The following is a 14,470-nucleotide window of genomic DNA, read 5'->3' as shown; positions in this document are numbered from 1 at the left end:
TCGCACCCAACATTTGAGGATAAGATTTCAGTGAAGTTAATGTTTACTCTGTTTCCTGTGTCTAGAACCATGCTAACTGCTTTACAAGTATTAATGCAGTATTAATCCACTTCATTCTTATGACAATCCTATGCCTTGTAGGTGTGATTCAATCCTATTTTACATTTGTGAGGACTAAGGCACAGAATCTAAGTTCAGTGTTGACAGTCATACGAATAGAAAATGGTTGAGTCAAGATTGTCCCCTTTAATTTGAATGTTGGGCCTTTGCTGCCTTCTATTATGAACATAGAGCTTATGTTTGGATGAATTTGTCCTCATCTGACCTTCTCACTGGAAAAGCCTTCATACAATTACCCTGTCTTTTCAGGGTGTCAGTGACTTACACAGTTTTGCTTCTAGTATCCTTTAATTTATTTATGTAGCAGAGTAATGCTATTTATACTGATGACAAAGTAAACATCAAATTTAAGGACTTATGGGATTTAGAGTGCACACGTTTGTTTTTTCAATTCTGGCTACATAGTTCATAGTTCAACTTTATGTTAGATTAAAGTTTAGGTTAATACAAGTGGAGAATAATTTGACTTAAAGCTGGGGAAATAGCTTGCCATTCTGAGGACATGTTTAGGTTCAAACTTTCTATGTTTTGGATTAAAAATGTAACTTTTTAGTGGAGATTCTCAAAGCCTCCACAACCCTTTGGCACTTTAAAGTGGCTCTGGATCCTGAGGAATAACACAAATGTCACAACCTTTTAGCCAAAAAAGTCTGATGGAACATATCAATTTCCCTTCACTCCCGTTGAACCATGTCTATATTCAACCAGGAGGGATCTGAAGGATTGGACTTTGAACTGAGTTTTAAAGAGATGTCTTTAGGTTAAAACTGGGATTTTAGAGCCATAAAACTTTGTAAGAAAAATAGTTTTGTTCCAGGCAGCGAACATACTAGAGCATCTGTTGACTTTCTCAATATTGATTTAGCTTCTAAATAGTTTGTGCCTGCAGAGGTGGATGGCTTAGTGCTCCTTGTTTGGTGAACATGTGTAAGTTATGGCCTTTGTTTAAAAAGCAGAGTTTCAGAAGGAAAGTGTTGGTTTATGTGACCTCCTGGGGGATAGTATTAGTTGAGTCTTATAGGCATCCTGATAGTTTCCTAAAGAGTTTGAGTTTAGAGTTGAACTTTACAGTATAGAAAGGAGGTGAACACTGGAGCAGATCCAGGGCAGGGGAATTTATCTTTACATCCATTCCCTCTCTGCGCTCTGTGCCCCGTCCATGCTAGTTGCCTAAAATATTCATGCACTGGTTGGATGTAAAGTTGTAGGAGCAGAGGAGAAAAGAAAGATGACCACAGAGACCCAAACTAGGGGATGAAGTTAAGCTCAAGAGGTCTTTTGCATGGATTTAAGTTGACTGAAGACGCTGATCATCTGACTTTCTGAATCGTCCTGTTCTTAGTTCCTATAGTTCCTAAAGAGAGCCACATCCTGTTACAGATTTGAGCATTAGAGGAAAGCAAAAACAAACAAACAAACAAACAAACCCCACCAAAAACAAAAGACAGCTCAAAACAAGAGAAGAGATGATGTTGAAATGTGAAGACCATGGTGGGGGAGTGGAAAGAGAAAGACCAGTGAGAGACAATAAGGGAAGCCCAGGTTTGGGAACTCTTGTCCAGCCAGCACCACTAACTTGCTCTAATTTTCTGTGGTGCTCTAAGAGGAAGGGATGTAAAGATCTTATTAAGAGGCAAGTGGTCAACTCTGCAGGTAAAGTGAAATGTCTGATAGAAAATAAAGAAGAGATTTCAAGAAAGGGAAAGGAAACATAACCCTGAGAACTCTTGGTAAAGCTTTTTGGTGAGAAATGGAAGATGAATCAGATAACACAGGAAATCAGTCTTATAAAAAGAGTGACCAAAACACAACTGCAGAAGGAGCCAAGGTACCAGGAACATTGCTTTGAGGCTCATTACCAAGACTCAGACATTGGACAGTACTGTCACCTTAAAGGGACCTCAAGGAATTAAATATTCTCAGTATGTTTTCCCTGCTGGTCAGTGTGTGCATCTCCCTGGAAAGATGTGTGGATGGATAATTAGGAACTTGAATAAGGTGAGGAAATCCAGATTGGGGTTCTTGTGAAGCGGGGAGAGTGGATTAGTGCCCACCTCAAGGCCCTGCTCCACAAAAGTGAAACGTCATTGGTATGAATAAAAGTTTAATTGGGTGTCCTACATAAGATGCACTGTTGTAGGCTTTAGAGGGATCCTAGGAGTATAAAAAGTGAAATAATTCTGTCTATTGATAAGCTCTCCAGATCATTCTCTAGACCAGATTTATCCATGATAATGAAATACCTATATGGCAGTATAATGCCTGAAGGCCATCCTTGAATATTTTCTAAGAAAGAGTCAAAGGGTAATTCCTGATTTTAGCTTTGTTTTTTATTTTTCTTCGGGGTGGAAATTTTCCTCCACAAATTGAACACCATTCTTCCATTCTTGTCATTCCAGTAGCTTCTTTATCTTCTCCAACGCAGACAGCAGAAACCCAGCCTACCACACCACAAGAAACAAATATAACCGGCTCACCATCGCACTCTTGCTCAACAGGTAACTTCCGTTTCTTTCCTGAACACCTGGGAGCTTTCAAATTTTGATGAACATTGGCACATTGTTAAGAACACATATTCTGGAATAAGACAGATCTGCCTTGAGTGTCAACACTGGCTACTCCAGTCAGCTATGCGACTTGAACAAACGTCTTACCCTCTTTGAATCAGTTATTATCCTTTGTAAAATGGATGGAATGTTACTGATTTTGTAGAATTCTTGCAAGGATTAAATGAGATAAAGATCTTGGGACACAGTTAAAAGGTAAGTGATAGATTTAGTGGCAATTATGACTATTACTTAGAATGTCCAGAAATACATACAACTGAGCGGCATAGACAGCTTATATGATTTGGGAACATCCACATGCATATCAGTATTTTTCTAAATTAAATGAACCAGCTTTGACTTTAAACTTAGTATTGGGCTTACTCCCTTGGGCCAGAGCCATAAAACAATTAAATGCAAACTAAGCTGGTCGGGACCAAACTGGTCACCTGTGTTTATGCTTCCTCTAAGACCCAGAGGCTATATAGAGCCAGGAGGCTCCCCTTCTGCCTTGTCAAGTTTTCATTTCACATGGACACTTTGAGATGGGTTGAGGACACATGACACTGGCACCAAAGAGGCATGCCCCACTGAGATTCTGCTATTCCACCCCCCAAAAGTATTCCCCACTCTCCCCAATTTGGGTAGGTCCATATTCTTTGGAGATGTAAAATTGACCTGTCTTTCCTGTGATGGAGAAAGGTGATGCTGAGTCCTGTCATCTTTCCCAGCTACTTCTGTTACCTATGGTGGTAAATTTGGGGAGTGCCACATGCAGAACCCCTTTGTAATGCAGAGCTAGCTTATGTGTCCTTGTGCCTGTGATGCATCCAAACAAGGTCAAGCTTTGCAAGACTCCTCGTGCATATGACTCATCGTGCTCAGGAGTTGCCAATCTGTAGTGGACCCCCAGTATGGCCTACCTTTTGCCAGTCATTCCTGGAAGCTGGTTAGTTTAAAATGGACCCAAAGTGAAACGCAGAGAGGGACCAGTTCACTTGGGATTAGTTAATGGTGACATTTGGTTTGGAAAGTGGACTCCTTAGTGTGAACTGTTTCCGGGCACAGAAACAAAGTGAAAGTAGATTAAAATACAAGGTAACAGCAGTAGGAGCAGCTGCAACCCACACTTTTATGCGATGAGGAAGAAGAAAGTAGGAGTGGAGAATCGTTCTCTAAAATATGTCACTAAAACCTGATCAAGGTAGAGCTTTCCAGAATGGAACAGCTGTGTCCCCATAACTTCTATGACTGCTGCCATCTTGTCAGTGTCTGTGAGGCTCTCCAGCCAAATCCTCACAGTGCCCCAGTCAGAATTCCGTGGGTTAAAGCCTCACAAAGCAGAGAATGTTAATCTGGAAGGAAGTTTGGGCATCATATGGCCTGCTACCCACCTTTTGACAGATGGATGTGCCAGCAAACTGTCATATATTACCTCATTTAATTCTTTCAGGGCAGACCTTACTTATTGCCATTGCCAGACTGGGGAGGCTCTTTAGTTCTGCTTTGGGGATTGACAGCTTCCAATTCAACTGCCAGTTACTAGCTGCGTGCCCATGGGCAAGTTGTTGCATTCCTCATTGCATGTTTGTGAGGAAGGAAGGCCGTGATGTTTGGAAAGTCCATTGCACTGTGTTCCTTCCCCTATTGCTCCTTTCATTACAACATAATAGTAATAGCTGATATTTGTCTAATATGGTGTTTAGTGCATCTTCTAATGTGACAACTTTATGAGACAGACAGGTGCTATCAACAGCTTGTAGTTCAAGGTTACCCCAGCTAGAAATATAAATATATACATATACATACATACATACATAAATGTATATGCAGAGGACCTGATCAAGGTCACATTGCCAAGGGACATTGTCAGCATTGAAGTCAAGTTTTATCTGACTCAAGTCCAGGCTGTTTTTATTTATTTATTTTTTTTCATGCTGTTTTTGCAACATCACCCATTCTGTACCTGAAGGACTTACTTAAGGTTATAACACAAGTCATACACAGAGCATAGACTGTAGATATTGTCTTTGGCTCTCTAAGAAGTAGTGTCAGAATGAATAAAATGTAGACACAGTAATGTAAAGTGTAAAAATTTGGGGGGATATAGTTAGTCCAGCTTCATTGCCACTGGACAGTGACATTTTTATAGCTTTGTCAGTAGTTAGGGAATTCGTAAGACCTGCAGTATTTTCACTGGATGGGAATGCAATGTGTGTGGTGGTTATGAGCTGAGGCTATTGTCCTTTACTAGAGTTGGAAACTTTAACCATTTCAGATCTGTTTCCTCATCTATGAAATGGGGTTTAAAAAATTGGTATAAGGATGTAAAGTGCTCAGTAAAAAGAGAAACCTGTATTTGACCTATAGTTGCTTAGGAGGGCCAACAGTATATGTTCTGTATGACAAAAGAGATATTTCAAGCACTATTAAAATTTGGATATTCAAAACTTTAAAGCATGATATCCTTTTATATTGGGGTTTTAGGTAGTATAAGATACTTTGGCCTTGGGGCTGATATAACGTATTTTCTAAAGCACTTCTGCAACAATGTCTAGGCACTGTGGCATATAATGTAGGAGTTGGATGCCACCTATTTCAGATATCTTAGTACATTTCACACACATTTTGAGTGTAAAACCAATGTAACAACTATTTTGAACGGGGTGGTTCTGCTCTTTGGATGTGCAGTGGCCTCTGAGCACTCATTGGCAGCTTCTTAGCTGTCATGAAAATATTGATTACATAACTTTAAGTGGAAATTTTTAACCTAGTTCTGATAATGGGCCACTATGACTCCTCTAAAATTGTAGGTAAACTTTCTGTGTACGTGCATTTTTTTCCACAGAGAGGAAAAAAAGGGTTCATTTTGGAAGGGTCCATGACAAAATGGTTTAAGAAGCACAACCTTACAGGTTAAATTAATAAATGTTAGTAACTTGGTATAACTCTTGCAAGCCTACAGCATTTAACCATATGATTATTCAACTTTTCATTCATTACCAGAAGGCAATGTGAATATATTTGGTGTTTGCAGTGAAAATTCAATACTTTTTGTCTTTCTAATTCATTTTCCTTCTTGTTGAGCAGATGGGTACGGCACTGTGACCCAGTCTCCAGATGCCCTTTGGCATAACAATCAAACTGTAAGCATATTCCTTCCTACTTTATTAGCCAGATTCACTTGTATGTCTCCCTGGAAGCAAGTTACATTTAGAGATTATTATTTGTAAGACTAGTCCACACATTTCAAATAAAGGAAGAAAAGAATTTGACTCTTAAATAGGGATGCTTTAATTAACTTAAAAAGTTTATATAGATGCACTAGTTGTCAGAAATACCTGAAAAGTGATATTTTACTCTCTATACACACACACACACACACACACACACACTACAGACTTTCTCCTGCCCAGAAAATTAGAAAAAAAGAATGAATTAATTCAAGGATCGTGCGTTAACGTTACATACCAAGGACGACTTCAGTGATCGTTAGAGAAATAACGTGCTTTGAATTGATGTGGTGGAATGGGGGCCATCCCAACTAAAAGTATTATATAAATGAAAGTGTGCTTGCTTAAACCTAGGCCCCCTAATATCCTTTTCCAACCCAATTGTCCTCCTATGTAGAAATTTTGAGGCCACTTCTGAGTCTTTCTATACATAAACCTCCCCATATGATGACTTATTAAGGTCCTAACATCTTGAAAAACTTTGTGATTCTGTAGGATGTTGTCATACTTTTTCCACAGTTAGCTTGAGAAAAATCTAAGGGGCTTTATTCTTATAATGTTCATCAAAACCTCATCTTTCTAAGTTAGAGGAATTTATCAATAGGTCCTTTACTTTTGGCTCCCTTGGGTGAGCCAACTTTCCTTTTACTATGTGCAAATAATTCTTAGAAGCAACAAACCTAAAGAGCTTCAGGTATGAGAGTCATCCTGATCACAATTGGTGAGAAGTTGCAGCATGGCCATTGTAAGAGAAATTCAAGCTCAGGCAAAGTGGGGTTATTTATTTAGTGTGAGGTCAAATGGCCTTATGTTGCATACCTTAGTGACAATGAGAGCACCACTGCATAGAAATGATATTGAAGATTTTAACAACTCTTATGGTATGGGCACTGATTGATCCGATGGATCTGTGCTGAATTTGTATATGCCTGTTAAATAGCAGAACTGCCACAATGTAAATGACTGTTATATTGTTATAGCTGGATTAAGAAAAAAGAAACAAACATTCTGAATGATGAGATTGTTCTTTACCTCAGTTACCGGCAGGGCAGGTATGTTTAGCAGCAAGTGGAAGCAACATAGAAGCAAGTGCACAACAGGCAAAATCGTGGGCTTTTTGTGTCTTGACTCTGAAAATGTCAAGGTGTCTCCCAGGTATCCTGAAACCAAGCAGCATATATTTCGACCCAGTAAATCAACTTCCTGAACTCCATATTAGGGGGAGAATTGGACAAATACGTGAAAATGTATAAGAAAAGATGTTCATTGCTGCTATTTATACTCATGAAAATGTTATAAACAACCTAAGTGTTCAATAATAAGGGATTAATTACTTAGTCAATTAAGCATGCCGCTTATTGCCATTAAGCATGTTGTCACTGCAGTGCATTTACTGACATGAGAAGACAGTGTTGATTGTTAAATGAAAAAACTAACTTTTAAAATAGTGTAGGGACTTCCCTGGCGGTCCAGGGGTTAATAAGACTCTGCGCTTCCAATGAAGCGGGTGCTGGTTCGATCCCTGGTTGGGGAGCTAAGATCCCAAATGCCATGCAGCACGACCAAAAAACGTGTTTATGTATGTGTGTGTGTGTGTGTGTGTGTGTGTGTATAGTGTATATACTGTAGTATATATTGAATATAGTAACTGCTTCTGTTAAGAAAAACACTAGGATAAAATTCTAGAAGGGTATGTAATGAAAAATGGTAATAGTGGCTGTTTCTGGATGTTGGGATTATGGTTGATTTTTGTTTTCCTTTCGTTATGCTTAGCTGCACATTCTAAAACGAAACTGCAGTTTTCATGTAACATAATATTTTTAAAAAGGAAGCAAAGCCTGCTTCCTGTAACTCCATGTTCCATGTAACCACTTTACCCCCCACAAGTAAGGTAATTACACAGCTTTTCCCTCCCAAGACACTGGCTGTTCCCCCTTTTAGCAAGGACAGCTCATATGCTAAGTCACCATCCTTTGTGTTCCTCATAGTGTTGATCAGGAAGTACCTAAATTATCTTTCCCAAGAACCCTATTTAATCTGCATTTGACAGACAGAGAAACAGAGGTTCAGAGAGGATAAATAACATGTCTAGGGTCACACAGCAACTAAGTAAAAGAGCTGGAATTCTGACTTCAGAGATTAAACTCTTATGCAGGAAGAGACTTGAGACTTAATCTTTTTCTCTGATCTTCACTTCCTTTCTGTTAAAATACCTACCCCGTGGGGCCTCTTTAGGATTAGAGTTAAGTTATGTAAAAGGGTTGAACATGATGCATGGCGTATTTCGGTTTTATTCCAGGAGGTGATGATCCCTTATGAACCATAGAAGGAAATTTAAATAAAGTTGTATTTCTTTCCAATTGTGCAGCATTTTAATTGCTAAGCAGGGCCATGTATATGAGCATCTACTTTCAAGTCCATTTATAAAGACATAGATGGAATCTTGAATTCTAGTTAAAAAGAAAATAGTTTTGTAATCAAGGGCCAATTTTAATAATTGAACACATTCACATAGCTTGAGATAACACCACCACGTCAACTTATATAGGAACAAAAATTGTTGTTTTCTTTTTTAATATCATAAGAGGATTATTTATGAAAATAGCTTATTAATTTTTTAAAATAGGTATAATTTACATATAATAAAGCACACTCATTTGAAGTGTGCAGTTGGAGTTTTGACAAATGTATACACCTCTGTAAATACCACCGCAAGCAAGAGATAAAACATTTCCACCATCCCCAAATACATTTTGAATTCTAAATTGTCTTAGAATTTCACCACATGGTTATAACTTTAAATCTTTTGGTCTTACCCCCTCATGATCCGGAACTAGCCAAAGGCCAATAAAGATAAATGTGTCTGTACATTATTTTCAGAAATGTTTTCTACCCATAATTCTAAGAAGATTTTTTTTTTTTTTGATCTGCTGATGTTTCCTTAGCCTGTGACGCTGGCACAAGATCCATGGATGAGCACCAATAAGGGAGTCTACATTGGAATCTGTGTTACTGCCTTGGTATTATTGCTCACGTTTTTGGTTTTCACGATTAGCAAAAGTAAGTCAACTCAGGACTGTGCCTGCGGGAGTTTTCTTGAGCCAAACTGCCTGTAGCCCTACACACCATATGATTTGAATTTCACATAACTTCCTTGGTTTTTACCTTGTTCTTTTTTTATTTTTTCTTTATCTTAAAATTATTGTCCCATAGAGAGAAACATGATATTTAAATTCTCCATAGGAGAAATTAAATATGGAGAAATAAGCGTTGGTTGGGTAGAGTTGGGGTTTGGAAGGCAGCAAACCATTGTAATATATAAGATGTGTTCACTCCTCCTTTCCCCCTTCCCTCAAGAACCAAGTGTTGTCCCTATAGGGGGTGAAATTGTTGAGGGTGTTACAACACCCACTTAACAGAAAAAGCAAATGGGACATTGAGAGGGATACATGATTTCAGGGCTAAGAGTAGAACAAAGGGGTTCACAAGGCAGCCATCCAGGGCCTCCTGGTCTCCTTCCACCAGCTGTGCGTGTGTGTAAAACCTGTCACCTATGGAACAAACACAATCCCCCATTTTTTTACAGTGAAATATAATTGCATTAAAGTAAGTTGGAACATGTGGGTGAATACACTAAACTATTAGTAAACATGAGATACTTTACACTAAGGGGCTTATTTGGCTCCTACAGATTCAAGAAAAGTTACCTGAAGTTATCAGGCGAGGGTCCAGATTGGTTTTTTTCCCCTTCTTTTAAAAAATATTTTCTTGTAAATTAATTTTTTCAGCTTCTGAGGTCTGTACAGATTTTGTTCATATCAAAGTAATAACAGTAATAATATACTTGTTTGGAAAAAAAATCTCATGAACTCTTTGTCTTACATGTTTAATTTTCTCTCACTTCTTCCCCAATTTAGGATATTTTTGCCTGGGTAACAAGGTGGAGCTACTACGGTAAGGTTGAAAGAGTTTGTGTCAACGCCTTTTGATATTCTTACTCTGGTAAAAATAAGGATAATTTCTCTCTCCCTCTCTTTTCCTTCTGAACTCTCCATTTTATACTCTGGATCCTGAAAAATCTAGTATATAGGGCACCTCCATTGCTGTCCAATCTTCCAGTGATATTTTTAGCGTCTCTGTATTTCCCTGGAATTGCGCCAGAACTGCTCCAGAAACAGTACCTCAAACCTGACCGCTTAGAGCAAGAGAACTAAATTGCAGATTTTGTTTGATGGGATATTTGAATGGGTTGTTTGGTTTGTTATTTGATTTCATTCAGTGCTTTTTTTATTGAGTGTTTATTGAATGCCTACTAAATTCCAAAGAGATGGACAAAACAGACAGAAACGTATAAATGAATAAGCAGGGTACTTTTAGTACTTGCAGAGAAATGCCATGGGGAATACAGAGCAGGGCAATAGGCTATGTGAGTGAGCCCCAAAGGAGCAGAAGGCAGTTCTACAAAGATCTGGAGGAGGATGACTCCAGGCTGAAGACATACAAAGGCACAGGCTAAGGCACGTGCTTCCAGCTCCCCACCCTTCCCACCATCCCCACTGTTACATGCCCAGCCTGCTCTGTTCCTTTACATTAGTTGTCGGGCCTCATAGCATTTGAATTTTTTGCAAATCTACCCCACTGCCCAGTGAAAAGTGAAATCCTCTTTATATGCATTCATGTAGTCATTTCCCCAAACACCTGTCTGTAATGGTAGGAAACCTCCACCTACTTCCAAATCCAAATAACCTGCTTCATTTGGTCCAGCTTGGGCTTTTTTTTTTTTTTGAGGTATAGTTGTTTTACAATGTTGTGTTAGTTTCTACTGTACAGCGAAGTGGAGTTCCCTGTGCTATACAGCAGGTTCTTATTAGTTATCTATTTTATACATATTGGTGAATATATGTTAATCCCAATCTCCCAATTCATCCCTCCCTGCCCCCACTTTCCCCCCTTGGTGTCCATATGTTTGTTCTCTACATCTGTGTCTCTATTTCTGCCTTGCAAACTGGTTCATCTATTCCATTTTTCTAGATTCCACATATATGCATTAATATACGATATTTGTTTTTCTCTTTCTGACTTACTTCACTCTGTATGACAGTCTCTAGGTCCATCCATGTCTCTACAAATGACCCAATTTCGTTCCTTTTTATGGCTGAGTAATATTGCATTCTATATATGTACCACATCTTCTTTATCCATTCATCTGTCGATGGGGCATTTAGGTTGCTTCCATGACCTGGCTATTGTAAATAGCGCTGCAATGAATATTGGGGTGCATGTGTCTTTTTGAATGATGGTTTTCTCTGGGTATATGCCCAGTAGTGGGATTGCTGGGTCATATGGTAATTATATTTTTAATTTTTTAAGGAACCTCCATACTGTTCTCCATAGTGGCGGTATCAATTTACATTCCCACCAACAGTGCAAGAGGGTTCCCTTTTCTCCACACCCACTCCAGCATTTATTGTTTGTAGATTTTCTGATGATGGCTGTTCTAACTGGTGTGAGGTGATACCCCATTGTAGTTTTGATTTGCATTTCTCTAATAATTAGTGATGTTGAGCAGCTTTTCATGTGATTCTTGGCCATCTGTATGTCTTCTTTGGAGAAATGTCTATTTAGGTCTTCTGCCCATTTTTGGATTGGGTTGTTTGTGTTTTTGATATTGAGGTGCATGAGCTATTTATATATTTTGGAGATTAATTCTTTGTCCATTGATTCGTTTGCAAATATTTTCTCCCATTCTGAGGGTTGTCTTTTCATATTGTTTATACTTTCCTTTGCTGTGCAAAAGCTTTTAAGTTTCATTAGGTCTCATTTGTTTATTTTTGTTTTTATTTCCATTACCCTAAGACATGGGTGAGAAAAGATCTTGCTGTGATTTATGTCAAAGAATGTTCTTCCTATGTTTTCCTCTAAGAGTTTTATAGTGTCCAGTCTTACATTTAGATCTCTAATCCATTTTGAGTTTATTTTTGTGTATGGTGTTAGGGATGTTCTAATTTCATTCTTTTACATGTGGCTGTCCAGTTTTCCCAGCACCACTTATTGAAGAGACAGTCTTTTCTCCATTGTATATCCTTGTCTCCTTTGTCATAGATTAGTTGACCAATGGTACATGGGTTTATTATCTCTGGGCTTTCTATCCTGTTCCATTGATCTAAATTTATGTTTTTGTGCCAGTTCCATATTGTCTTGATTACTGCAGCTTTGTAGTATAGTCTGAAGTCAGGGAGTCTGATTCCAGATCTGTTTTTTTTTTTTTTTTCTCAAGGTTGCTTTGGCTATTTGGGGTCTTTTGAGTCTCCATACAAATTTTAAGATTTTTTGTTCTAGTTCTGTACAAAATACCATTGGTAATTTGATAAGGATTGCACTGAATCTGTAGGTTGCTTTGGGTAGTATAGTCATTTTCACAACATTGATTCTTCCAATCCAAGAACATGGTATATCTCTCCATCTGTTTGTGTCATCTTTGATTTCTTTCATCAATGTCTTATAGTTTTCTGAGTACAGGTCTTTTACCTCCTTACACAGGTTTATTCCTAGGTATTTTATTCTTTTTGTTGCAATGGTGAATGGGATTGTTTCCTTAATTTCTCTTTCTGATCTTTCATTGTTAGTGTATAGGAATGCAAGAGATTTCTGTGCATTAATTTTGTATCCTGCAACGTTACCAAATTCATTGATTAGCTCTAGTGGTTTTCCGGTTCTTTAAAAAATGCTGTTGGTAATTTGATATGGATTGCATAGCATCTTTAGGATTTTCTATGTATAGTATCATGTCATCTGCAAACAGGGACAGTTTTACTTCTTCTTTTCCAATTCGTATTCCTCTTATTTCTTTTTCTTCTCTGATTGCCATGGCTAGGACTTCCAAAACTACGTTGAATAATAGTGGCAAGACTGGACATCCTTGTCTTATTCCTCATCTTAGACGAAATGCTTTCAGTTTTTCACCATTGAGAATTATGTTGCTATGGGTTTGTGGTATATGGCCTTTATTATGTTGAGGTACCTTCCCTCTATGCCCACTTTCTAGAGAGTTTTTATCATAAACGGGTGTTGAATTTTGTCAAAAGCTTTTTCTGTGTCTATTGAGATGATCACATGGGTTTTATTCTTCAATTTGTTCGTATGGTGTATCACATTGATTGATTTACATATATTGAAGAATCCTTGCATCCCTAGGATAAATCCCACATGATCATGGTGTATGATCCTTTTAATGTGCTGTTGGATTCTGTTTGCTAGTATTTTATTGAGGATTTTTGCATCTACATTCATCAGTGATATTGGTCTGTAATTTTCTTTTTTTGTAGTATCTTTGTCTGGTTTTGGTATCAGGGTGTTGGTGGCCTCGCAGAATGAGTTTGTGAGTGTTCCTTCCTCTGCAATTTTTTGGAAGAGTTTGAGAAGGATGGGTGTTAGCTCTTCTCTAAATGTTTGATGGAATTCACCTGTGAAGCCATGTGGTCCTGGACTTCTGTTTGTTGGAAGATTTTTAATCACAGTTTCAATTCCAGTGCTTGTGATTGGTCTGTTCATATTTTCTATTTCTTCCTGGTTCAGTCTTGGAAGGTTATACCTTTCTAAGAATTTGTCCATTTCTTCCAGGTTATCCATTTTATTGGCATAGAGTTTGTTGTAGTAGTTTCTTATGATGCTTTGTATTTCTGCAGTGTCTGTTGTAACTTCTCCTTTTTCATTTCTAATTTTATTGGTTTCAGTCCTTTCCCTCTTTTTCTTGATGAGTTTGTCTAAAGGTTTGTTTATCTTCTCAAAGAACCAGCTTTTAGTTTTATTGATCTTTGGTATTGTTTCCTTTGTTTCTATTTCATTTATTTCTGCTCTAATGTTTATGATTTATTTCCTTCTACTAACTTTGGGTTTTGTTTGTTCTTCTTTTTCTAGTTCCTTTAGGCGTAAGTTTAGATTGTTTATTTGAGATTTTTCTTGTTTCTTGAGGTAGGGTTGTACTGCTATAAACTTCCCTCTTAGAACTGCTTTTGCTGCATCCCATAGATTTTGAGTCATCATGTTTTTGTTGTCATTTGTCTCTAGGTATTTCTTGATTTCCTCTTTGATTTCTTCAGTGATCTCTTGGTTATTTAGTAGCATATTGTTTAGCCTCCATGTGTTTGTGTTTTTTACATTTTTGTTTCCTGTAATTTATTTCTAATCTCATAGTGTTGTGGTCAGAAAAGATGCTTGATATGATCTCAATTTTCTTAAATTTACTGAGACTTGATTTGTGACCCAAGATGTGATCTATCCTGGAGAATGTTCCGTGTGCACTTGAGGAGAAAGTGTAATATAGTGTTTTTGGATGGAATGTCCTATAAATATCAATTAAATCTATCTGGTCTCTCGTGTCATTTAAAGCTTGTGTTTCCTTATTAATTTTCTGTCTGGATGCTCTGTCCATTGGTGTAAGTGAGGTGTTGAAGTCCCCCACTATTATTGTGTTCCTGTCAATTTCCTCTTTTATAGCTGTTAGCATTTGCCTTATATATTGAGGTGCTCCTATGTTGGGTGCATATATATTTATAATTGTTGTATCTTCTT

At 37.8% G+C, this 14,470-nt stretch overlaps 1 protein-coding gene across 1 annotated transcript in view; it reads left to right on the top strand.

Moving 5' to 3' along the window:
* Positions 1-14,470, top strand: part of HAVCR1 (hepatitis A virus cellular receptor 1) — a 42,509-nt gene that overhangs the window by 24,827 nt on the left and 3,212 nt on the right. The window contains exons 6-9 of the mRNA XM_061188372.1: positions 2,520-2,618; positions 5,757-5,812; positions 8,845-8,959; positions 9,817-9,853. Of these exons, the coding sequence (XP_061044355.1) occupies positions 2,520-2,618; positions 5,757-5,812; positions 8,845-8,959; positions 9,817-9,853 (307 nt within the window). The remainder of the gene's footprint in view (positions 1-2,519; positions 2,619-5,756; positions 5,813-8,844; positions 8,960-9,816; positions 9,854-14,470) is intronic.

This window comes from Eubalaena glacialis, chromosome 4 (genome assembly GCF_028564815.1).
Source record: "Eubalaena glacialis isolate mEubGla1 chromosome 4, mEubGla1.1.hap2.+ XY, whole genome shotgun sequence".
NCBI classification, from domain to species: domain Eukaryota; kingdom Metazoa; phylum Chordata; class Mammalia; order Artiodactyla; family Balaenidae; genus Eubalaena; species Eubalaena glacialis.
Note: the sequence above shows the minus strand (reverse complement) of the source record. Positions and strands in the feature narration are given on the sequence as shown.